This window comes from Stegostoma tigrinum, chromosome 49 (genome assembly GCF_030684315.1).
Source record: "Stegostoma tigrinum isolate sSteTig4 chromosome 49, sSteTig4.hap1, whole genome shotgun sequence".
NCBI classification, from domain to species: domain Eukaryota; kingdom Metazoa; phylum Chordata; class Chondrichthyes; order Orectolobiformes; family Stegostomatidae; genus Stegostoma; species Stegostoma tigrinum.
In genome coordinates, this window is record NC_081402.1 from 3207091 (window position 1) to 3232639 (window position 25549).

The 25549-nt window shown below is 47.9% G+C and overlaps 1 protein-coding gene across 1 annotated transcript; it reads right to left on the minus strand.

Moving 5' to 3' along the window:
* Positions 1-3955: 3955 nt before the first annotated feature.
* LOC125449949 (protein Wnt-7b-like) lies at positions 3956-23338 on the minus strand. The gene is made up of 4 exons (XM_059643136.1): positions 23245-23338; positions 15505-15731; positions 10700-10971; positions 3956-4575 (listed from the first exon to the last, which is right to left on the minus strand). Exons 1-4 carry the CDS (start codon positions 23313-23315, stop codon positions 4096-4098), a joined length of 1050 nt encoding a protein of 349 aa, XP_059499119.1. The 5' UTR covers positions 23316-23338; the 3' UTR covers positions 3956-4095.
* Between the last annotated feature and the right edge of the window lie 2211 nt (positions 23339-25549).

Consider the following 25549-nt stretch of genomic DNA (forward strand, 5'->3'; position numbering starts at 1 on the left):
TCGGAACACAAGAAACCAAAGGAAGATTTAATTGAGGTGTGTGAAATTGTGAGGAGATCTTAGACAGGAAGATGCTGTCTCCCCTGGAAGGAAGGTCAATAACAAAAGGTCACATCAGACTACATTACAAGCTGCTGAAAGAGGATTCAGTCAGCTGATTCTTGAGAGAAAATGGTGAGGGGGTAGGAGAGAGAAAGAGGGGGAAGAGAGAGAGAAGAAAAGTGGTGGAAGAGAAGAAAGAGAAATAGAGAGAGGGAATGGGGGTAAGAGAGGGAAAAGGTTTGAAGAGAGAAAGAAAAGGGGGCATGAGAGAGGTGAATGAGAGAGAGGGAGGGGGTAAAAAGGGAGAGGGGGAGACTGTGTGAAATGGGTGAGATAGGAGAGGTGGGAAAAAAGGGGAGAGACAGCCATAAGATCATAAGAAATAGGAACAGGAGTAGACAATTAGGCCCCTCAGACTTGCTCCACCATTCAATATGATCATGACTGATCCAACATTCCTCACATCCATTTTCCTGCCCTTTCCCTGTAGCCCTTGATTCCCCGACTAATCAAGAATCTGTCTGCCTCAGCCTTAACTACACAGAAGGGCTGTGCCCTTCTCTGTAGAAAGGGGTTCGGAAGACACTTATCCCTCTGAGAGAAGCACATTCCTGATGAGGGTGGTTACAGTTGAAATCCCTTTATTTTGAGTCTATGTCCTTTGGTCTTAGACAATGAGAGGGGGGAGAAGAGGAGAGAGGTGAAGAAGTGGGAAATGTGGGAAGAGAAAAGAGGGGGAGGGGTAGAATGAACAAAAGAGAGAGGGGGGAAACAAAGAAAATCCCCGCCATCACAGAATTCCTATAATGCAGGAAGAGGCTGTTCGGCCCATTGAGCCCAAACCCAGCCCCTGAAACCCTGCATTTCCCATGGCTAATCTACATAACTGCACATCCCTAGACTGGGAGGAAACCCACACAGATACGGGGAGAATGTGCAAACTCCACACAGTCACCTGAGGGTGGAATTGAACCCAGGTAGCTGGCACTGTGAGGCAGTAGTGCTAAGCACTGAGCTGCTGTGCAGCCTGTGGTGAACAGTAAATGGGCTTGCATTCTGGTTTAGTACCTTTCTAGAACACCCCAGAACCCTTTGAAATATTTCCCAACACATGTCAGAAAAGCGTGGTACATGGGAAGATCCCACAAGCAATCACTTGAAAGCCACTGCATTCTTGCAAGGTTGAACCTGTGTCCGGGTGCGTGCGTGCGTGTGTGTGTGTATATACGCGTAGTTCAATCCTACAGTGATGGGGAGGATTACAGACTGCGACATACAGACCATGAGACAAGGCACTGGTCCCATTATAATAAAATGTGAGGCTGGATGAACACAGCAGGCCCAGCAGCATCCCAGGAACACAAAAGCTGACGTTTCGGGCCTAGACCCTTCATCAGAGAGGGGGACGGGGTGAGGGTTCTGGAATAAATAGGGAGAGAGGGGGAGGCGGACCGAAGATGGAGAGACAAGAGAGTTGCAATGGGAGAGAGATTCCCTGAGGTTGGTCCGGAGGGAGGAGGGTAACTTCTTCAGGTTAGGCATCCCTGGAAGAGGCTTCGCAGTGAGGTTAAAATTGTATCAGTGATAATGGGAACTGCAGATGCTGGAGAATCCAAGATAATAAACTGTGAGGCTGAAGAAGTTACCCTCCCCCTCCGGACCAACCTCAGGGAATCTCTCTCCCATTGCAACTCTCTTGTCTCTCCACCTTCGGTCCGCCTCCCCCTCTCTCCCTATTTATTCCAGAACCCTCACCCCGTCCCCCTCTCTGATGAAGGGTCTAGGCCCGAAACGTCAGCTTTTGTGCTCCTGAGATGCTGCTGGGCCTGCTGTGTTCATCCAGCCTCACATTTTATTATCTTGGATTCTCCAGCATCTGCAGTTCCCATTAGCACTGGTCCCATTGTTGTGTAACACAGTCAGATGGGTGTGTGCAGATCACTGAACAGTGGGAGTGTTTGTTACAGCTTGCTCCCAGCTCAGAAAAAGGAACATCAAGGGTGGGAGCTCTTCAGTCCTGTCATCTTGGACAGGGTGTAATGCAAGCACATGTGGGCAGTGGAAAAGTCTGAGTGTGTGTGTGTGTGTGTGTGTGTGTGTGTGTGTGTGTGTGTGTGTGTGTGTGTGTGTTTGTGTGAGACCTTAGATAGAGAGGGAGTGGGAGATTTAGATTTTATTGTCACACGTACTCAAGTACAGGAGTACAGTGAAAAGTGTACAAGGTCGCCATTCTCCAGCGCCATCTTAGTGTATGAAAGACAAGGTTTAAAACAGAAGCAGAAATAAAAGAAACAGCCAGCAAAAAAGGAACATGCAGATCACTCCCCCATGTCCACCGTGAGTCCTCGCCCCCAGAAAAACAAAGCCACAATGTCTATCCCTCAGTCTGTGAACTCTAAGGTACCCTGAGTCCCCGCATGCTGCTGCAGTCTCAGGGAGGGAGAGAGAGAGCGACACACACATACACAGAGCTCAAGAACGATAAAAAGAGCCAGACACACTGACACAGAGGGAGAGAGAGAGAAAATATGCACTCACACACACATGGAGATGGAAGTGACAGAGAGACAGACTGACATGCAGGGAGAGAGAACGGCAGAAAGAGAGAGAGATACGTACAAACACAGAGAATGACAGAATTAAAGAGGAGACAGCACACACAGTGAAAGAGAGAGGAGAAACAGTGAGTGTTAAGACTTAACACACAAAAAAAGGGAGTGAGAGAGAAAGACAGAGACATCCGCACATTCACAGGGAGGGAATGACCAAGAGAAAGAGCACAAGGATATGGACACAAACACAATGACAGAGCGAGGGAAAGGAGACACAGAGCGTAAGTGACACATGCATACACAGACAGCAAATGAGGGAGACAGAGAATGAGAGACATGCACGCAAAAAGAAAGATACAGAAACAGTCAGAGTCATAGAGGGAGAGACACATTGTGAAAAGAAATAGAAATGGAGATTATACACAACCCCAATAGACATTCACTCCCACTCTACAAAATCCCAATGACCCTAAATCTCTCTTCATTCACTCCGACGGTACACAATACAAGTATGACCATATCCTCAGGACAGGTATAGCTAGGGGTTAGATAGAGTAAAATCTCTTCTACACTGTCCCCAGTCAAACACTCGCTGCACAGGGACAACATGAGGTTAGATACAGAGTAAAGGATCCTCTGCGCTATCCCCCATCAAACATTGTCAGGACGGGACTGCACAGGGTTAAATACAGACTAAAGCTCCCTTTACATTGGACCCCTCTGGTGTCAAACACTCTCAGGACTGGGACAGCACAGGGTCAGGTAGAGTAAAGCTCCCTCCACACTGTCCTCATCAAACACTTCAAAAAAGGTACTGCGCAAGTACACCATCCCCAAACACAACACAATTGTGGGGATTGATTAAGACAACCCTTCTTCCAAAATCTTAGCACCAAAGAACACCTGGGACCGGATTAGATAGAACAGGAGTCATGTCTGGAACACACAAATATTCTAACTTGCCCGTGGACAGAACAGGTTAGCCAGTGGCCAGAGTACACCTTCGTAAAGCTGTTCTTCATTCAGAGACATCCAATGTCCCAGACTCAGCCCCAAAAACATGACTGAACCTCCTAACCCTTTTGGGTGTTCTGCGTGATGTCCGTGGGGCCCTGGAGGTTTGGAGAGAGCTGCACTTTGCCTCCCTGATGGACAAGCCCCAAAGCAGAATGGTCAATCGTAATATGCCGGTGCAGACCAAATCCTGGGGGTATCTCCTCTCCCGCGAGCCTCAGATAAAGAGGCAACTTGAGGGCAGTCAGAAACCAATCGCACTTGCAGACAATCAAAGCCCAGTTGCTGAATTTTAGCAGCAGAATGATACCAGCAACAAAATTCTCTTTTTATACAATTTCCACTGATGAAGCCTCATTGCAAGGCGGTGCTTAGCCCAGAAGGGAGGTTGTCAGCTCAAGGCGGGATGAAATTATAAGGGTCCGGCAACCGTACCATGGTTCCTTGGGAGCAGAAAGATCCCATTGCTCTGGGCAGTACTTGACCCTTAGTTGCATGTATAGGCATGAGTCCTCTCACTGCATTGGCTACACGTGACCTGACAGCACCAGTGGAACTTGCAGTTGCACTGCCAGGTTCGGGTGTACTGGAAGGTGCTGTATCCACGGCCGCAGCACAGGACCTCACAGCTGCCTGGCTTCCCTGGGCCGGTGCGCTCACATCGGCGTCCCTGGGTACCCACGCTGCCCGCTGCTGGGCTCTCCTCACAGTAGTCAGGCGAGCGCTCAATGTAGACCAGATCGGTGGGCAGTGGTTTGAGGTGGGGTGTCTTAAGGACCTTCAGGAAGGTGGGCTGGTGCCCTCGGCCTGCCAGCACAGGCTCCACCTGCACTGCCTGCCCATACTTGTCCTTCAGGGCGAAGCCCACCTCCCGGAAAGCAGGCAGGGTCACCCAACAGGTCTTGATGGTGCATGATCCCGATACCCCGTGACACTTGCACTCCATTCTCATGCTGTCCTTTAAAACCTGAAAACAAAGAAAGCAACAAATGCTTATGTGTCATCTTGAGTAGTTTGTCTGCATGTAACAAAAACCAAAATTGTTGGGGAATCTCAGCGGTTTCTGACAGCATCTGTAGACAGAGAAACAGATTCATAGAGTTATACAGCGTGGAAATCGACCTTTTGTTCAGACTCATGCACCCTGACCACGTTCCCAAAGTAAACTAGTCCCACTTAGAGCCACAGAGTCATAAAGCATGGAAACTAACCCTTTCGTCCAACCTGTCCATGTCGACCTTGTTCCCAACTAAACTAGGCCCACATAGAGTCATACAGCACAGAAACAGGCTCTTCGGCTCAACCAGCCCATGCTGAATATAATCTCAAACTAAACTAGTCCCACCTACCTGACTTTTGCCCATACCCTTGCAAACCTTTCCTATTCATGTACTTATCCAAATGTCTTTTAAACGTTGTAACTGTACCCACATACACCACTTCCACTCATAGTTCATTCCATACATGAACCACTCTCTGTGTGAAAAAGCTGTCCCTCATGTCCTTTTTAAGACTTTCTCTGCTCACCTTAAAAATATCACCTCTAGGTTTGGAGTCTCCCACCCTAGGAAAAAGACCCCTGCTATTCACCTTATCTATGCCCCGCATGATTTGCAGATGATAGTAAATTGGAGGGCAAAGCTAATAATGTGGAAAATGACAAAAAATATTTGCCAAGATAGAAACGTGCTTGTTAGATGATTATAAATGACAAATGTAATTCAACATTGTCAATCAGTATTTTTTGCCTTAACGTTTTGAGTCTGAAATTACTCCTCTTCAGAATTAAAGCATATTGGAAAACTTTTTTAATATACTTCTGGAATTCCCTTCCTCAAAAGGCGGTGAATGCAGGATCTTTAAATATTTTTAAGGCAGAGGTCAGTAGGTTGTTTCCAAGTCTAGTGACCCTTCTTCCAGATTCTCCCGTCAATTCCATTATTGGTCTATAATTCCCCGATTTTTCTTTGCAGCCCTTCTTGAATAAGGGCACAGTATTTGCTACCTTCCAGTCTTCCAGGATCTCACCCGTGGCTAACGATGATGGAAGTATATCAGCCAGGGCTCCTGCAATTTCTTCTGTAGCCTCTTGCAGTGTTCTTGGATATATCTGGTCAGGGCCAGGAGATTTTTCCACCTTCATGCATTCTAATATTTCCAAGACCACCTCTAATATGATATGGACTGTCCCCAAGATATCGCCTCTAACTTCCCCAAGTTCCCAAGTCTTCATCTCTTTCTCCACGGTAAACACAGAGGAGAAATATTCATTAAGGAACTCACCTATCTCCTGCAGTTCCACACATACATATCCACTTTGGACTTCAAGGGGTCTTATTCTCTCCCTACTTATTCTTTCTTCTCTAACATACAGTAATAATATTACAGTACGTATTTCTGTGGATTCACCCTAATCTTCTCAGACAAAGCTATCTCTTGCCCCTGTTTTGACCTCCTGATTTCCTTCTTCGGTAAACTCTTGTGTCTCCAATATACGTTCAGATTTCCCTTGATCCCAGCTGCCTGTACCTGTGCCATGCCTCCTTTATTCCTGATGGTTTCTGGACTTGTACCAACGTGTTACTGCCAGTACTGAGAATGGTTGATTTAAACATGTTCTCTTATGTCCTCGAGGTATTGCAGAGGTAGGTTTTTAGCAACCGAGGCCTGTAGATGTTACATAGTGCCTGTGTCACCCAGGCTCTTGATGTTGAATCTTGCTGTGGTCTGCTTCTTCTGAACGTTCCTCTTTCTGTGTAGTCTGATGGACATTGTGGCAAGGATAAGGGTGTGATCAGTGCAGCAGTCATCTTTGCCAATCAGAGCCCTGGTGACATTCACATCCCAACAGTCCCTGCAAACAATGACATAATCAGTGAGATGCTATTATTTTGAGCATGGGTGCCTCCAAGATGCTTTGAATTGTTTTTCTGACAGAAAAGTGTGGTTGTGTTGATAGAGTTATACTCAGCGCATGTTGTGAGAAAAAGGACTCCACTGGAGTTGATGTCGCCAATACTTCCCCTTCCTGTGCTGCCGTTCCGAAGATCGTGGGCTTGACCGACCCTGGCACTGAAGTCTCTGAGAAGAATTATCCTTGGCGATGCTTGACAACAGAGAGTCAAGGTTGGCATAGAAAATCTCCTTTACTGCCTCTTCCGAGTCAAGAGTTGGGCACAAGCTCTCAGAACTGTAGATGTCGGATTGTTGGTGAGCATCAGGTCATGAGTCAGTTGATCCCCACAGGAGGTTCAGAGAGGCAACTGAGGAGCTGGTTCTTAATTACAAATCTGATGCCATGAATGCTCGGCTTGTCAGCAACCTTTTTTCAGAAGAAGGTGTAATCACCTTTCATCTCCTTTAGTTACCCTTTATCTGCAAGACACGTTTGAGAAGGAGCAGCTAGGTCAATCTGACATCTCTTCAGTTCTCTGATTATGATCGCAATTCACTCAGGCTGGTCAGTGTACACTGGGTCCATCAAGGTTTTCATATTCCAGGCTCCAAAGTTTATTCTTCATTTCTGACCACATGTGAGTAATCCCTCTGGACACAGTAATCCAGTCAGGAGTTTTGAGGCAGAGATAATGGGAACTGCAGATGCTGGAGATTCCAAGATAACAAAATGTGAGGCTGGATGAACACAGCAGGCCAAGCAGCATCTCAGGAGCACAAAAGCTAACGTTTCGGGCCTAGACCCTTCATCAGAGATGATGAAGGGTCTAGGCCCGAAACGTTAGCTTTTGTGCTCCTGAGATGCTGCTTGGCCTGCTGTGTTCATCCAGCCTCACATTTTGTTATCTAGGAGTTTTGAGGCAGTCTATTTTAGGAAGCCTTTTCTAGACCCCTCCCCTGCTGGGTGAGCAGGCAGTCTATTTTAGGAAACCTTTTCCAGACCCCTCCCCTGCTGGGGTGATCAGAGTGGATCCTAAACAAGGTGCAGCTGTCAAAATGGTCCATCTAGCTTGTTCAGGAGCAAGCCAGCAGAATCTGACACCTACCACCTGATGTATCCGTTTGTGACTACGGGCTTCCAGATATCACAGTCCTGGCGCCATCCGCCACACACCTCATACACATGCATACCCACACACACACACACACACACACACACACACACACACACACAGTCCCTACATATGCACACACACTCTACGTAATCTCTGTCTGTCTCTCTCTTTCTCTCACACACACACACACACACACACACAAACAGAGACCTCATATACACACAACACAGGTGCCCTACATAAACACTACATAATTACAGACACCACATACACCACACGCAAGAGACACCCTACAAAAATACACACACTACATGATCTGTCACACACACACAAACGTTACATGAACACACATCATATACACACACACTACATAATTGCAAACATACAGATGCCTCATACATGCACGACATGGGCAGCACACAGCGCCAGGGACCCGGGTTCAGTTTCATCCTCGGGTGACTGTCTGTGTGGAATTTGCACATTCTCCCCGTGTCTGTGTGGGTTTCCTCCCGGTGCTCTGGTTTCTTCCCACAGTCCAAAGATGTGCAGGGTAGGTGGATTGGCCATGCTAATAGTGCCTAGGGCGGTTTAGGGTAGGTGGGTTAGACATGGGTAGATGTAGGGGGAGGGGAATGGGTGGGATGCTCTAATCTCTCTCTGTCTGTTCACTGTCACTATTTGCCAGTCAGGCAGTACAGCTGCGTTACCATCAGACCTTCCTTGTTTTACATGAGAGTGTTGAGGGGATGTGCTTAAACCCAGATTCTCCAAACTGAGCTGTGGGATGGGGTGGGGCGGGTGCAGGGATGTTTCCTACAAAACTATAGAAATATTGTTGTCACAGAATAGATTGGAGTACGAAAACTGAAGTTTCACTACAGTTATACAAGGTACTGATGAAGCCACACACAGCAATGATAATGAAATGTGAGGCTGGATGAACACAGCAGGCCCAGCAGCATCTCAGGAGCACAAAAGCTGACGTTTCGGGCCTAGACCCTTCATCAGCTCTCTGATGAAGGATCGAGGCCCGAAAAGTCAGCTTTTGTGCTCCTGAGATGCTGCTGGGCCTGCTGTGTTCATCCAGCCTCACATTTCATTATCTTGGATTCTCCAGCGTCTGCAGTTCCCATTACCCCAGCAACTAATCAGGTGTGTTGGCCCATACTGCAAGAGAGATGGAGTACAGAAGTAGGGAAGATTTGCTTCAACTGTACAAGGGATGTGGGTCCCATCGGCTAGACCAGAATTTATTGCCCATCCTTAGTTGTTCTATGAGAAAATGGTGGTGAGCCTCTTTCATGACCTGCTGCAGTTCACGTGGCATGGGATACCCACAGTGTCATTAGAGAGGAAATTCCAGAATTCGGACCACAAGGAGCAGTCATATCGCCAAGTCCGGCTGCTATGAGGCTTGCTGGAGAATTTACAGGTGCTGTAACTGTGTCTGTTGCCCCTCATCCTTCCAGGATGTAGAGCTGGTGGGTTTGGAAGGTGCTATCAGAGGAACCTTGGCGAGTCACTGAAGTGCATCTTGTAGACGGTACTGCTGCTGCTGTGTACCGGTGGTGGAGGGAGTGAGAGTTGAAGGTATCGATCAAGAGTGGGCTGGTGTGCTAGAGGAGACCTTACACCATCAAAACTGATGCCAGAATGCAAAATTTCAAACAGTTACAACAATGAGCTCAGCTTTCCTGTCTTTTCCCTTGATTCCCCAACTGATCAAGAATGTATCCATTTTGAGAAGATTTGTAGCTCAGGTTGAGGTTCTGGATGTGAGTTTGCTCGCTGAGCTGGAAGGTTAGTTTTCAGACGTTTCGTCACCATTCTAGGTAACATCAGTGAGCCTCCGGTGAAGCGCTGGTGTTATGTCCCGCTTTCTATTTATCTGGGTAGGTTTCCTTGGGTTGGTGATGTCATTTCCTGTTCTTTTTCTCAGGGGATGGTAGATTGGCTCCAAGTCAATGTGTTTGTTGATGGAATTCCGGTTGGAATGCCATGCTTCTAGGAATTTTCTAGAAAATTCCTAGAAGCATGGCATTCCAACCGGAATTCCATCAACAAACACATTGACTTGGAGCCAATCTACCATCCCCTGAGAAAAAGAACAGGAAATGACATCACCAACACAGGAAATGACATCACCAACCCAAGGAAACCTAACCAGATAAATAGAAAGCGGGACATAACACCAGCGCTTCGTCGGAGGCTCACTGATGATGTTACCTAGAATGGTGATAAAACGTCTGAAAACTAACCTTCCAGCTCAGCGAGCAAACTCACATCCAGAATGTATCCATCTCAGCCTTAAATATACAAAAGGACACTATGGCAAGCAGTTTCAAAGACTCTGAACTTTCTGACAGAAGAAATTCCTCCTCATCTCAGTCTTAAATTGGCATCTCTTTCCTCTGAGCTGATGCCTCAGGTCCTAGACTGCCCCGTGAGGCGGAATATCTTCTCAGCATTTAACCAGTCAAGGCCCTAAAGAATTCAGTATGTCCAAATGAAATTTTCACCCATTCTTCAAGCAGTCACAACAATTTTTATGAAAGGAGAAGATGGGCACTGATTAGTGGTCAGGTTGGCACTGATTGGTGGTCAGGTTGACACTGATTGGCCGAGGTGTACTATGGTGAAGGCAACTGTGGGAACTAAATGTCCTGGGTAATTCAGAAGATGCACAAAACCTGAATTCTGTTTGCAGAGCATGGATCTCTGTGTATATACCTGTTCCTTATAGCAAGCAGGAGCCCAGGTTACCAGTTCAGCTGATTAAGTTGGTGTACTCAGGACTGTTTAATGAGTGTTTCCCAATCACACTAAATTGCATTTGAAATTTGTCTGAGTGGTGAAAAGCTTCAGTCACTTGCCTCTCTCTTTTCATCGAGTCCGAGTTCTGTGCTAGCAAAGGAGCATTCTGTGCTCCCATGGCACAGCAGGCTAAGGAGGGGCCTCTCCTCTGAGGGTCGAGGGTCTTTGGAGCTCCTTGCCACAGAGTCCCACTGCTCTCATCCTCGCACACCCACGCTCACGTGCCCACTTTGACCAGCACCGCGATACAGAGCCAGCTGCACTGACCTTCCTTCCCACCTCATTGTTGTGCAGGTTCATGAGCCTTCGGGCATGCCGCTTCACCTCGCGGGCATTGAGGAAGCGCCTGGAGAAGGTGATGCCGTGCTCAATGTCAGCCGAGCAGCCACCCCACTTCCAGCCCTTCTCTTGGTCGTAGTAGCCATGTTTGGCCCGGTCACAGCCACAGTCAGACAGGTTGCCCTGGCTGCAGGCCTGTGTGACCGCGTGGGCCACTCCCGCTGCTATGATGCTGTATGCGAAGGCTGTCTCTTTGCTACCTGGAGGAGAGAATGCACCGCCATGACTCCTCAGCACAGTTTTCTTTCTTCAGAGGGGGCAAGGGATGGTAGTGGGGGAGGCTGTTCACCATCAAGATAAATGCCAGAATGTAAAATATCAAACAAATTAACAAGGTCAGAAGTTTGACACCTCTACAGCAAAAAAATTAACAAAAATATCTACTGTCGAAGATGATTTTGCATTAGACAGCACTTGGTCAGCAACATATAGCACATACAGTTACAATTCTAGACACCTATGCTGCAGAAGAGGCCCTTTGGCCCTTCAAGTCTATACTGCCAAAAATATACTACTGCCTACATTAGTCCCACCCTCTCTCACTCGGCCCTTAGCCTTGAATGATATAACATTTCAAGTGCTCGTCCAAGCACTTTTTAAACTCACCTCCCAGGCGGGGCATTCCATACCCCCAACACCCTTTAATCATTGTGTGGAAACAGGCCATTCAGCCCAACAAGACCACACCACCTGTCTGAAGAGCATGCATCCCACCAGATCCATTCCCATATTCCTACATTTCCCATATCTAACCCACCTAACCTAAACATCTCTGGGCACTATCAGCAATTTAGCATGGCCAATCCACCCTAACCTGCATGGCTTTGGACTGTAGGATGAAACCAGAGGATTCAGAAGAAACCCAGATATGGGGAGAAAGTGCAAACAGACAGACAGTTGCCCAAGGCTAGAATTGATCCCAGGTCCCTTGCACTGTGAGGCAGAAGTACTAACCACTGAGCCACCATGCCACCCTGGGTGAAAAGGTTTTCCACAAATCCTCCCCTCACAAACAGTGCGTTCCAGACTCCCACCACTGCCTGGTTGGAAAGGTTTTCCTCAAATCCTCCCCTCCCAGCAGTGCATTCCAGACCCCCACCACTGTCTCGGTGGAAAGGTTTTCCTCAAATCCTCCCCTCCCAGGCAGTGCGTTCCAGACATCCTCCACAGTCTGGGTGAAAAACTTTTCCTCAAATCCTGCCCTCTCGGGCAGTGCGTTCCAGATCCCCACCACTGTCTGGGTGGAAAGGTTTTCCTCAAATCCTCCTCTCCCAGGCAGTGCGTTCCAGATCCCCACCACTGTCTAGGTGAAAAACTTTTCCTCAAATCCTCCTCTCCCAGGCAGTGCGTTCCAGACCCCCACCACTGTGTGGGTGGAAAGATTCTCCTCGAATCCCCTCTAAATTCTAACCTTACAGTTTAATTTGATGCCCCCTTGTTATTGACCCTCTGACTAAGGGGAACAGCTGCTTTCTCTTCACCTTGTCCACATGCATCAGAATCTCTTAGACCCTCACCAGGTTTACCCTCCTCCAACCCTTTCCTGTTGCAAAGAAAACAACTAATTGGAGGCCCTTGCTGGGCTCAGGATGCGGCCCATTTACACGGAGAGAGGGCCAGCAATGCCTCAGGTAAAACATCCGTACTGTTGCCCAGGGGCACTGGCAGAAGGGTGATGGAGTGACCATATTCGCTTTTCTGTAGGAATTAACCCAATTTTCATATCAAATAACTTCCCCACCCAAGGCACTACTTTAGTGAAATGTTGCTGTCCTGCCCCTTTGGGTGCAAAGTTACAAGCGTGGGCCTCTCCCCACCCAGGTGGATGTACAAGATTCCACGGGACCAGTTATAAGTAAGAGCTGGGAGGTTCTCCCAGTTGTCCAGGACAATACTGATCAGGTTTGGTCTTTAATTTGTTTTGATTTATTATTGTCACATGAACCTAGGTACATAGAACATTACAGCACAGTACAGGCCCTTCGACCCTCGATGTTGTGCCGACCTGTCATACCGATCTGAAGCCCATGTGAAGTACAGTGAAAAGTTTTGTTTTGCGTGCAGTGCAGGCAGATCTTATACAAAGATCATAGGGTGATTGAACAGAGCGAGGAATACGGCTGCAAAGAAGGTGCATAACAAGCAAGATCAACATTAGATTTGAAATTTGAGAGGCCCATTCGGAAGTGTGATAACGGGCGAAGAAGTTGTTCTTGAATCTTGTGAAAAGAAGGAATTTATCAAATTGGACAGGGTTCAGAAATGATTTGCCAGGCTGTTACCAGAAATGGAGGTTTAAGCTTTAAGGAGAAAGTCTGGGAGGTTGTGGAGTGATCTTACGAGGTTTATAAAATCATGGGGGGCATAGATAGGGTGAATAGCAAAGGCCTTTTCCCTATGCTGGGGGAGTTCAAAACAAGGGGGCATATTCTTAAGGTGAGAGGAGAAAGATTTAAGAGGACATGAGGGACAACGTTTTTTACATAGAGAGTGATTTGTGTATGGGATGAACTGCAAGAGGAAGTGGTGGGTGTGGGTGTAGTTAAAAGACATTTGAATAAGAAAATGAATGGTAAAGGTTTGGAGGGATATGGGCCAAACGCAGGCAGGCATGACTAGTATAGTTTGGGACTTGGATGGCATGGACTAGTTAGACGGAAGGGTCTGTTTCCATGCTGCATGACTATGAGATAAGCAGAATGTTTTAAAAAGAGATGTGGAACTTGCAAGTATGCATTGCAAGTTTTGTGTGTCCATGCAAAGAACACCAAAAATTGGTATGCAGTTGTTCAGATGTCACATTGGCCTTGATTGCAAAGGATTTGGGGACAGGAATAAAGAAATAGGATTGCATTTGCAGAGAGCTTCGGTGAGAACACAGCTGGAATACAAGGTGCCATTTCTACTGCCAGGGTGGATATCCTTGCATTGCAGGTGGTACAGTGACTGTTCCCATGGACCCTAGGATGAATGGGCTGCCCTATGATGGGGGCCTGGGTAAATTGGGCTGATGTTCTTTGGAGGGTAGAAGAATAAGAGGTGAATCCCATTGAAACAGAAAATTCTGAAGGGGATAGGAGAGGGGAGGGGCTGAGAGACTTATACCCACTGGGTGGGAAATCTGAAACATGGGAGTGATGGGATACACAGTCTCAGGGTGAGGTGTGAGAACTTGGCTGGGAAGAAGGTTTTTCATTCAGAGGTGTGTGAATGTTTGGAAACCTTCAGCCTGGAGGATTATGAAAGTTCCATTATTGAGGCTGGGACAGGCGAACGTTTGGTCTCTTGAGAAACCAAGGAGAGCGAGAGGGAAGTTGGAGTCAGAGTCCAAGATCAGCCATGATCATACTGAATGGAGGAGCAGGCCAGACCGGCCAATTGGTTTCTTGTTGTGAACTTGGAGATGTATACACTCGGCCCATTAAACTTCTTGAAATTGTGGCTTTCTAAAGGTCTCAGTCGAGCAGGCAGTGGTGACATGGGGCAATGACTAAGACCAGGATTTGTAAACATAGCCCTCTTACAAAAGCTCTGCTTAGAGTTCTGGTTAAACCCGCCCAAACCCTGAGTATCTGCACTCAGTAACAGTCCCTTCCAGTAGGGTGTATCGATCTCAGAAAAGCCACCCTGACCGACCATCATGCTGCATGCTGCCAAAAACCAAGAGGTTAGGCCACACAGACTGGGCTTGCCCTCCCTCACATATTGAGAATAAAGGACTGATCTGTTCAAAAGGTGTAAAGTGATGAAAGGTTTCATTCCACCATGCCCTAACCACCACCCCCCAACACCTCCAAAAAAAAGAGAGAAATGTTTCTCCTCATCTTCCCTGGCAGATCCCATCAGACACAAGAGGTGACCTTATTGAAAGACATGAGATTCTCAGGGAGCTTGTCAGCGGAGATGTGGAGAAGTTGTTACCCCTTGTGGGAGAGGCTAGGACCAGAGGGCAAGATCTCAGAGTAAGGGGTCGCCCATTTCTTCTTTCCAAGGGGAGTGAATCGGTGAAGTTCTTTTCCATAAAGGTCTGTCAGAGCCATTTGTTGAGTATATTCAAGGCTGAGATAGAGAGATTTTTAATCTGTAAGGGAGGAATCAAGAAATATATGAAAAGGCAAGAAAGTGGAGTTGAGAATGATTAGGTCAGGCATGATCTTATTGAGTAGCACAATCAACTTAATGGGCTGAATGGCCTCCTTCTGCTGCTACATTCCTGGCCATGTAATTGACTGTCATATAGACCTGTTTGGTTCACTAATGTCCTTCAAGGAGAGAAATGAGCCATCATTTACCCTGTCTGGGCTTACATGTGACTCCAGGCCCTGCAGCAATGGTCCAACCTTCATCAGCACTGCCCCTCCGACTGTGCCCGCTCACTCAGCACTAATCCTTTGGCAATACCCACTTCCTCAGCACTGACCGTCCGACAGAACAGCACTCCATCAGCACTGACTCTCTCACAGTTACTGCTGCCTCAGCGCTGACCATCCAATAATGCCCACTCCCTCATGCTGACACTCCAACAGTGCTGTGCTCCTTCAGCACTGACCCTCTGACAGTGCCCATTCACACAGCACTGACCTTCCAACAGTGCATGTGGAAGTACTGACCCTCCGACGACACTAGCACCGGTGGACATTGCGGGTATGGATTCTGCTGCCCTAGTCTCTGGACTGGGGCACATATAAATTAGGATCCTCACAGCTGCAGGGCACATGTGGCTGCTCACTTACCTAATTTCATCTCATGTCCAAAGACCGTCTTCTCGCCGAGTGAAGTACAGTTCCAGCGGTTGTACCTGAATTGATGCTGACACTCATCCAGCCCCATCTGTGCCCCCTCTCCAATCACAATCATGGCATCTGGACGACTCTGGCACAGGGCTCGCTGGCGCGGGGCAAGGCCAGGCATCTTATTGCAAATGATGCTGGCACCTAGAGCCACCACTGACGGGAAACCACTGTTGGCAAGAGAGCAAGACAGTGAAAACAGGACACAGAGAGAGAGAGAGATGAAGGGGCGGGAGAGGGACTGAGAAGAGAAAAGTGAGAGAGGCAACTGGAGAGAGAGGGAGGAAGGGAGATTGGGAGAAAAGGAGGGATTGAGAAATGGAGGGGATGAGAAAAATTGCTTGAGGGTGAGAGATGGGATGGAGAAATTGATGTGTTCAGAAGGAACAAGGGAATGAAAATGAAACATAAAACTCAGGAACACAGTAGGCCAATCAGCCTGCTGCACCATTCATTATGATCATCACAACTGTTCCCTGTTCCCTCTTGCCCCACCCCATGCCCTTTGATCCCTTTAGACCCAAGAACTATATCCAATTCCTCAAAAGCATTCAAGGTTTTGGCCTGAACCACATTCAAAGGCAGAGGATTCCATGGGCGCCTCAGTCTCTGGATGAATATATTTCTCCTCAGTTCAGTCCTAAATGGTGCATCCCATATCCTTAGACTGTGAGCTCCTGGTTCAGGACTCCTCAGTCTTTGGGAACAACCTTCCTGTGTTTATCCTGTCTAGTCCTGTTAGAATTTTATAGAGTTCTGTGAGAGAGGAGGAAGGAGGGAATGAGGAGAAATGGGGAGAGTTGGGGAAGGAGAGAAAGGAGGGAATGTGTGGAAAGTAGAGGAGAAAGGAGGGAGCATGGGGGAAAAAGAGAGAGGGAGAAGGAGGAAGCGTGGGGGAAGGAGTGAGAGGGGAAAGGAGAGATTGTGGGGGTAGGAGAGAAAGGGGAAAGGAAGACGTGTGGGCGAAGCAGAGAGAGGGGAGAGGGAGGGAGAGTGGGGAAAGGAGGGAGAATGGGGGAAGGAGAGAAAGGGGAAGGGAGGGAGAATGGTGGAAGGAAAGAGTGAAAGGAAAGGAAGGAGAATTGTTGAAGGAGAGCATGGGGAAGGAGGGAGGGTGGGGGAAGGAGAGAGAGGGGAGATATTGGGGAAGGAGGTAACATGGTGGAAGTATGAAGGCATTGTCATGGAAGGAGGGAGAGGGGGATGGATTGGTATTGAAGGAAAGCTGGCGTGGAATCTTGCTCAGAGAGGGAGAGGCAAAGTGAGGGAGGAAGTGATGACAATGTGGTAGTGAGAGAGAAAGGCAGACATAGCAAGGGAGAGTGAGAAACAGGGACAAAGGGAGACAGAGCAGAGCCCACAGAGAGTTAAGGAGACCAAGCTGCAGGGAGAAGGGAGCTGTGCACAAATGTGCCTAAAGGCCCAGACTTGGAGCAAACATGCTGTTGCCTCACTGGTGACAGTAAAAGGGAGCAACACAGAGCTGCATTGTTTGTAACTATTCAAACATCCCAGTGTTTCTCTAGTACCACCTCAGAAAACATTGCCCCCAGCTGAGGTATGGTCGATGGGGATTAACTCTGTGCTCCCCCTCTGGCACAGCTAGTTTCCTTATCCCACACAGGGCCAGTATGAGGACATTCAATACCCCTGATGACAAAGGATGCTGCTAATATCATCGATGAGCACTCCCTGTGACCTCCCCATAGTTAAATATCCACTTGATGGCCCAACACAAATGTGGCCATTTTGGTAGACAGAGACATACAGCTCAAAGGGTTGAGAGATACAGCTCTCCTCCCAGGACAGAGATGAAAATGTTCTTCTGCCACCTTTCACTTCACCTGTCCTTCCAGTAATGGCCACGGGACCTTTTGCATCTGCTTGTGAGGGCAAACAAGGTCAAATGTCTCTTCTAAGGAGATGGCACATCCAACAGTGTAGTGCTCCCTCAGTGCAGGCCTTCCAACAGTGCCCACTCCCCCAGTACTAACCCTCCGACAATGCGGCACTGCCTCAGCGCAGACCCTTTGACAGTGCTCTCTACCTCAGTGCTGACCCTCCAACAGTGCAGCTTTCCCTCAGCAATGACCCTCCCACAATACGGCACTCACTCAGTGTTGACCTTCCCACAGTGCGACACTCCCTCAGTGCTGACCCACTGAGAGCATGGCCCTCCCTCAGCACTGACACTGAGCCTGGTTTGCCCCAAGATTATGTTGAGGTCTCATATTCACAAACATGAAGTTCAAATAGCAGTGCAGACTGAGCAGGGCACATCAAAGTGTGATTATAATTACAATCCAATCACCCTGCTGTAAGGTTTGGGATCTCTATCAGTCAGGAACTAACTGCACTGCACCCGAATTCATTCAGTATCCTACTGGTAAGTTGTGTTAGCCAGAGCTAAGGAGGCCTGATGGGTAGTGTAGAGGGATTACCATATATCTAAACTTATGCTGTCCCTGCTTTAGGAGTGTTTGATGATGAAGGTTTACTCTGTATCTAACCCCATGGTGCCCGTCTCCTGACAGTATTTGATGGGGACAGTGTAGAGAGAGCTTTACCCTGTATTTAACCCCTTGCGGTCCCTGTCCTGGGAGTATTTGATGGAGACAGTGTAGCAAGAGCTTTACTTTCAGTTTAACAAAGGAGAGGAAGTCTATCCTATATCTGTCTTGGGTTATGAAGACTGCCACTGTTCCCCCTTTGTCATTGGTGATTGTGTGACTGGTGCGGAGGCCAGGGAAGGCCTCAAAGATGTGCCTGTGGGTTGGGATAGGGAGTGAGTAGATCATTGACAAACATACGAAGAAGTTTCTGAATGATGCAAAACTGGGTGGGATTGTGACTTGGTGGATGCAGGAGACTTCACGGTGATTTAGACAAGCTGTATGAGTGGGCAAACACACGGCAGACGCAGTACAAGGTGGCTAATTAGGAACTTCTATATAAAACGTGAAAGAACTGCAGATACTGTAAATCAGAAACAAAAAACAGAAATTAGAGTTAACGTTTTGGGTCAGTTCTGAGGAAGGTCACTTGAACAGAAATGCTAGCTCTGATTTTGCTCCACAGATGCTGCCAAACCTGCTGCGTTTTACCAACAATTTCTATTTTTGTGTAGGAAATTCTAGACTTTGTTTTGAAAACAGAAAAGCAGATTTTTATTTAACTGGTGATATCTTGAGAAGTGTGGAAGTGAAGATGTGGATAAAGGGATCTGGGTATCCTTATGCAATGAAAGTTGGCGCTGCAAGCAATCGGGAGGGCAAATTATATAATGGTTTTAATTGCAAAATGATTTGAGTGTTCGCTTTGGAATGTCTCACCACGGTTGTACCTGGCCTCGGTGAGACAGCTTCTGGAGTATCGTGCACTGTTTCTACTTCACTATCTAAGAAAGATGACCTTGCCATTGAGGGAGTGCATTGGACATTCACCAGGCTGGCACTGGGAATGGCAGGTTTCGTTGGCCTGTACTCACTAGTGTTGCTAGGACTGAGAGGAAGATCTGATTGAAACATATGCGACTCTAACAGGACTGTACTGACAGAGAGTGTGTATCCCCTGGTTTCAGGAGTTCAAAACCAGGGGGCACAGTCCCAGGGTATGAGGCTGACCATTTGGGATTGAGGTGTGGAAAAAATTCTTCACTCAAAGAGTAGCGACCGGTGGGATCCTCTACCACAAACAGCTGTAGAGATCAAGTCACTGAGAAAGCTTGATAAAGATTGATAAATTTATCGATTTTAAAGGTATCAAAGGGCATGAGGAGAAAGCAGGGATATGGCGTTGAGAGAGATGATTGGCCATGATCATTTTGAATGGCAGAGCACACTTGAAGGGCTTCCTTCTGCCCCTTGTCTCAGTATTGGTTTATTCAGTTCAGAACAGTAGAAGTATTGTTGGTGTAATTTCGAGGTGTATAGCTCTGATGTGCAGCCAGTGCAGAGATCGAGGACAAAGCAGCTGTCTACCCCCGAGCCAATTCGCCTCTGAACCAGTTCCTCCTCTTCCAGGGATGTGCAGATTAGGTGGATTGGCCGTGCTAAATTGCCCCGTAGAGCCCAGGGATGTGTGGGCTGGGTTGGATTGGCCGTGCTAAATTGTCCCGTAGTGCCCAGGATGTGCGGGTTAGGGTGGGATTGGCCGTGCTAAATTGTCCCGTAGTGCCCAGGGATGTGCAGGTTAGGGTGGGATTAGCCGTGCTAAATTGTCCCATAGTGCCCAGGGATGTGCGTGTTAGGGTGGGATTGGCTGTGCTAATTTGTCCCGTAGTGCCCAGGGATGTGCGGGTTAGGGTGGACTGGCCGTGCTAAATTGTCCCATTGTGCCCATGGATGTGCAGATTAGGGTGGATTGGCTGTGCTGAATTGTCCCATACTGCCCAGGGATGTGTGGGTTGGGGTGGATTGGCCGTGCTAAATTGTTCCGTAGTGCCCAGGGATGTGCGGGTTAGGGTGGATTGGCTGTGCTAAATTGTCCCGTAGTGCCCAGGGATGTGCGGGTTGGGGTGGATTGGCTGCGCTGAATTGTCCTATAGTGCCCAGGGATGTGCAGGTTAGGGTGGATTGGCTGCGCTGAATTGTCCCATAGTGCCCAGGGATGTGCAGGTTCGGGTGGATTGGCTGTGCTAAATTGTCCCATAGTACCCAGGGATGTGCAGGTTAGGGTGGATTGGCCGTGCTAAATTGTTCCATAGTGCCCAGGGATGTGCAGGTTAGGGTGGATTGGTCATGCTAAATTTCCCGTTGTGTGTGCTAAATGGATTAGCCATGGGAAATGCGGGTTGCAGGGGTTGGGTGGGGACGATGGGTGTGGACTCAATGGGCTGAATGGCCTGCGTCCACACTGTTGGGATTCCATGATTCAGTGATCAAACTCAGAGAGCAAAAGGGCCTTGAAACATCCGTGTGAACTTACAAACACAGGTTGCCTCTATTCACATCCGCCTTGGAAGCAGGGAAGAATCTGTCAGCCAGGACAGAAGGCGTTGGGCTCAGGAATTCACTTGTGGTGGTGGATAAGGGGTGAGCTATGTGAACCAGTAGCACTAACAGTGCATGTGTGGGCGAGCTCCTTGTATCAGGCACTGTACACCCACAGGAACCAATCCTGACAGGCTGCATGGGATTTTTTTAATAAAAAAAATTACCACATCCTAGACCAATAAATTAGACAGCAGCTGCTGGTGAATGCAAAAATGTATGAACCTCCACTGCCAACGAGTGATTTTAGTTTAACATCACTCAAACACAAAGGTTAGATGGTCCTGTCCTTGTCAAGGGTGTGAAGATCTAAATATATTCTCTCCCCGACACCCCCAGGACAGGGACAGCATGGAGTTAGATACAGAGTAAAGCTTTCTCTGCACTGTTCCCATCAGACACTGCTAGGATAGGGGCATAGAACATAGAACAGTACAGCACAGAACAGGCCCTTCAGCCCACGATGTTGTGCCGACCATTGATCCTCATGTATGCACCCTCAAATTTCTGTGACCATATGCATGTCCAGCAGTCTCTTAAATGTCCCCAATGGCCTTGCTTCCACAACTGCTGCTGGCAACGCATTCCATGCTCTCACAACTCTCTGTGTAAAGAACACGCCTCTGACATCCCCTCTATACTTTCCTCCAACCAGCTTAAAACTATGACCCCTCGTGTTAGCCATTTCTGCCCTGGGAAATAGTCTCTGGCTATCAACTCTATCTATGCCTCTCATTATCTTGTATACCTCAATTAGGTCCCCTCTCCTCCTCCTTTTCTCCAATGAAAAAAGTCCAAACTCAGTCAACCTCTCTTCATAAGATAAGCCCTCCAGTCCAGGCAGCATCCTGGTAAACCTCCTCTGAACCCTCTCCAAAGCATCCACATCTTTCCTATAATAGGGCGACCAGAACTGGACGCAGTATTCCAAGTGCGGTCTAACCAAAGTTTTATAGAGCTGCAACAAGATCTCACGACTCTTAAACTCAATCCCCCTGTTAATGAAAGCCAAAACACCATATGCTTTCTTAACAACCCTGTCCACTTGGGTGGCCATTTTAAGGGATCTATGTATCTGCACACCAAGATCCCTCTGTTCCTCCACACTGCCAAGAATCCTATCCTTAATCCTGTACTCAGCTTTCAAATTCGACCTTCCAAAATGCATCACCTCGCATTTATCCAGGTTGAACTCCATCTGCCACCTCTCAGCCCATCTCTGCATCCTGTCAATGTCCCGCTGCAGCCTACAACAGACGTCTATACTGTCAACGACACCTGCGACCTTGGTGTCATCTGCAAACTTGCTGACCCATCCTTCAATCCCCTCATCCAAGTCATTGTTGGGCAGCATGGGGTTAGATAGACAGTAAAGCTTCCTCTACACTGTCCCCATCAGACACTGCCAGGACAAGGGCAGCACGGGGTTAGATGGACAGTACAGCACCCTCTATGCCTCTACAATGTCTAAATGGTCATCCTGCTTCTCTTACATCCAGTACTGAAGGAAATGCCTCTAGTGAAATGTATGGAAGGCTGAAGCCGTTGTTTCCAGACCCTACTCCAAGCTGCATTCCCAAGCAATAATACCCTTGCGTTTTCTGCGAAGGGTGTGAAGTTGAACCATACTGTTTGCCAGCTTAATCTGGCACTGAACCCCCAGCTTCTGAACTCACACCCCCACCATCAATAAGGTCACACATTTCCATTACTCTAACGCTGCCTGTCTGTGCTCCTCTACTAGCTTATGAGCTGCTAAACCCCTCGTCTGTGCCCTCATTTCCTCCAAACTCTACTTTTCCAAATCACTTCAGGCTGGTCTCCCACATTCTAACATCTGGAATCTCCATCTCATCCCAAACCCAACTACTTTGATACATCTGTGTCGTAACTCACATTGAACCCGGTCACCCTTCGACTCAAACCTCTGCTCACTGACACACACATTCCCCAGCCCTTAACGCCACATTTTTAAAATCCTCTGGGAGCTTTGCTCTGTACCTAAACCCCTCCTGTCCCTCTCCTGGAAATGTTTGAAGGGGACATCGTAGAGAAAGTTTTACTCTGCCTCTAACCCGTGTCCCCTATTCTGGATGTGTTTTTTGGGGGAGCAGTGTAGAGGGAAGTTTACTCTGCATCTAACCCTGTGCTGTACCTGTCCTGTGTGCGTTTGTTGGGTGAACAGGGAGCTTTACGCTGCATCTAACCCCATGCTGTCCCTGTCCTGGGTGTGTTTGATGTGAGGACAATGTAGAAAGAGATTTACTCTGTATCTAACCCCATGCTGTCCCAGTCCTGGGAAAGCTTGACAGAGAGACAGAGTAGAGGGCTTTTCACTCTGTGCTGTCCCTGGGTGTGTTTGATGCAGCCAGTGTAGAGGCAGCTTTACTCTGTACCTAATCCTACGGCTGCCCCTGTCCTGAGAGTGTTTGGTGTGGCCAATGTAGAGGAAGCTTTACTCTGTATGTAACCCCATGCTGTTCCTGATCTGGGTATGTTTGTTGGGGCCAGTGTAGAGGGAGCTTTATTCTGTACCTAACCCTGTTGTATCCCTGAACTGGGAGTGTTTGTTGTGGGACAGTTTATAGAGGGGTCTGCATTTTATTTTCTCTTGAGGTTGTCTAAAATTAAGGATATGGTCCTCAGGGCTGCCCAGATAAATGACTGACAGAAGACAGCAAGAGAGACTTACCCAGCTCCTAAATAGACCATCCCGATGCAGAGGAGAGTGTTGTACATTCCTGGATTCAGCCTCAACTCCATGCTGTCAATCCCTGCATGGATGTTTGCAGGGACCTGTGTGTGTGAGCCAGATCACAGACTGACTGCCCCTTCATGCAAGCGTAGATTCTCCCCCCTCTTTTCGAACCAGGAGAGGTGCAGACTTCAAACAATTCCAGAGCTGGTGAAGAAACTCTCACAGCCTCCTGGGCACTGTCAGGGAGTCTTGGCAGGTTGTGGAGATTACCTAACACTAGCTAGAAGGTTTTCCAATCCAAGCTCAGGCAGTCGAGGCAGGTAGCACTGGCATTTCTGAGTTTCACTGTCTTCTGCAGGTGCATGTCTGAACTTGGGGTAGAGAACGCACACACTGCACAGAAACCAGTTTCTCTTCCTGATCTCTGTGGGAGGAATCTGTCTTTTTTTACCCCCAAGGGAAAAAAAACCTCCAAAAAGGCAGAGGAGAAAGAAAGAAGTGTCTTTTCCTTCAAGGTTTCGCTGAACGAAACACCGACTAGTTCAAGATCACTGACAGCAAACTGGAGGAGGAAGTTCTGATACAAATTTCTCTTTCACAAACATCTTCACAATTGCTTTACCTCAACACACACACACACAGAGAGAGAGGGAGAGAGAGAGTAAGCTTTCATTGTGCAAATACTTTTGGAGCTTTTACCTGCCTCCACGTTGATCAGAAAGAGCAAAAACAAAACGTTTGTCACATTTAGAAAGCCTCACCTCAGAGTTAACCAATAATCAGATTAACAGATTAGTTCCTCAGGTACAGAGGAGAGGTGCTTTGAAATCTCCGCTGTGTAGCTGGAGTGTGATTACTTGCAGCCTGCCCATTGCTCGGCACTTCTAAGCTCAGTAGTTTCTCTCTCTCTCTCTCTCTGTTGCTCTCTCTGTCTCTATCTCTCTCCCTCCCTCTCTCCCTCCCTCTCTTTCTTTCTCTCCCCCCACTCCCACCACCACACCAACCTCCCTTACCCGACACACAAATACATTCTTTTCTCACGAAGTCAAGCACCGCCCAGGTGAATGCAGTCTCTCCCAGTGCATCGGCAACACGTGTCGGAAAGGGAGGCGGTGTTGTAGAGAGGTAGACGGAGGGAGGGAGGGAGAGAGAGCGACAGGTAGGTGTATAGAGAGGGATAGAGAGAGGGAGAGAGAGTGATAGACACACAGATACAGGCAGATGGAGAAAGAGAGAGACAGACAGACAGGCAGGTGGATAGGGAGAGAGAGAGATACAGACGGACACGCTGGTGGGTAGAGAGAGAGAGAGTCAGCCAAGTGAATAGGGGGAGAGAGAGAAAGAGACAGGCAGGTATATAGAGAGGGATAGAGAAAGGGAGAGAATGATAGACACAGAGATATAGGCAGATGGAGAAAGAGAGAGACAGACAGGCAGGTGGATAGGGAGAGAGAGAGATACAGACTGACACGCTGGTGGGTAGAGAGAGAGAGAGTCAGCCAAGTGAATAGGGAGAGAGAGAGAAAGAGACTGCCAGGTATATAGAGAGGGATAGAGAGAGTGATAGACACAGAGATACAGGCAGATGGAGAAAGAGACAGACAGACAGGCAGGTGGTTAAGGAGAGAGAGAGATACAGAGGGACACACTGGTGGGTAGAGAGAGAGAGACAGAGTCAGCCACATGAATAAGGAAAGAGAGAGAATGAGATAGGCAAGTGGAGAGAGAGAGACAGACAGAGGGACAGGCAGGCGGATAGGGAGAGACAGAGAGACGGGTATTTGGATAGGGAGAGACAAAGGGGCAGGCAAGTGGATAGAGAGAAAGTCACAGGGACAGGGAAGGATAGAGAGGAAGAGAGATAGAGGGACAGACAGGTGGAGAGGCGGGAGGATAGAGAGAGGTGGGAATGGTAAGAGTGTATAAACGGGGGCAGTTGGAGAGGGAGCAAATAAAGAGATGGAGAGGCAGAGGATAGAGGAAGTAGGATAGAAGGTGAGTGAGACAAGATGTTAGAGAGGTAAAATGAGGAGGTAAACATGGAGAAAAGAATAGAATTGGGAAGGATAGAGGAAAAAACATAGAGAGAGTTAATTGGACAGAGAGATAGAGATGAGGTAATAGAGATAAGGGACAGAAAGGATGAGAGAGAATAATAAGACCAGATGAGAGGGCAGGGTATAGAGAATAAAGGAGAGAGATGGGGACAGATATGGGGTGAGAGAGGGAGGGCTGAACGGGATAGAGAGACAAGGTGACAGTCAAATAGTGAGACAGAAGGGGATAGCATGGGAGGAAG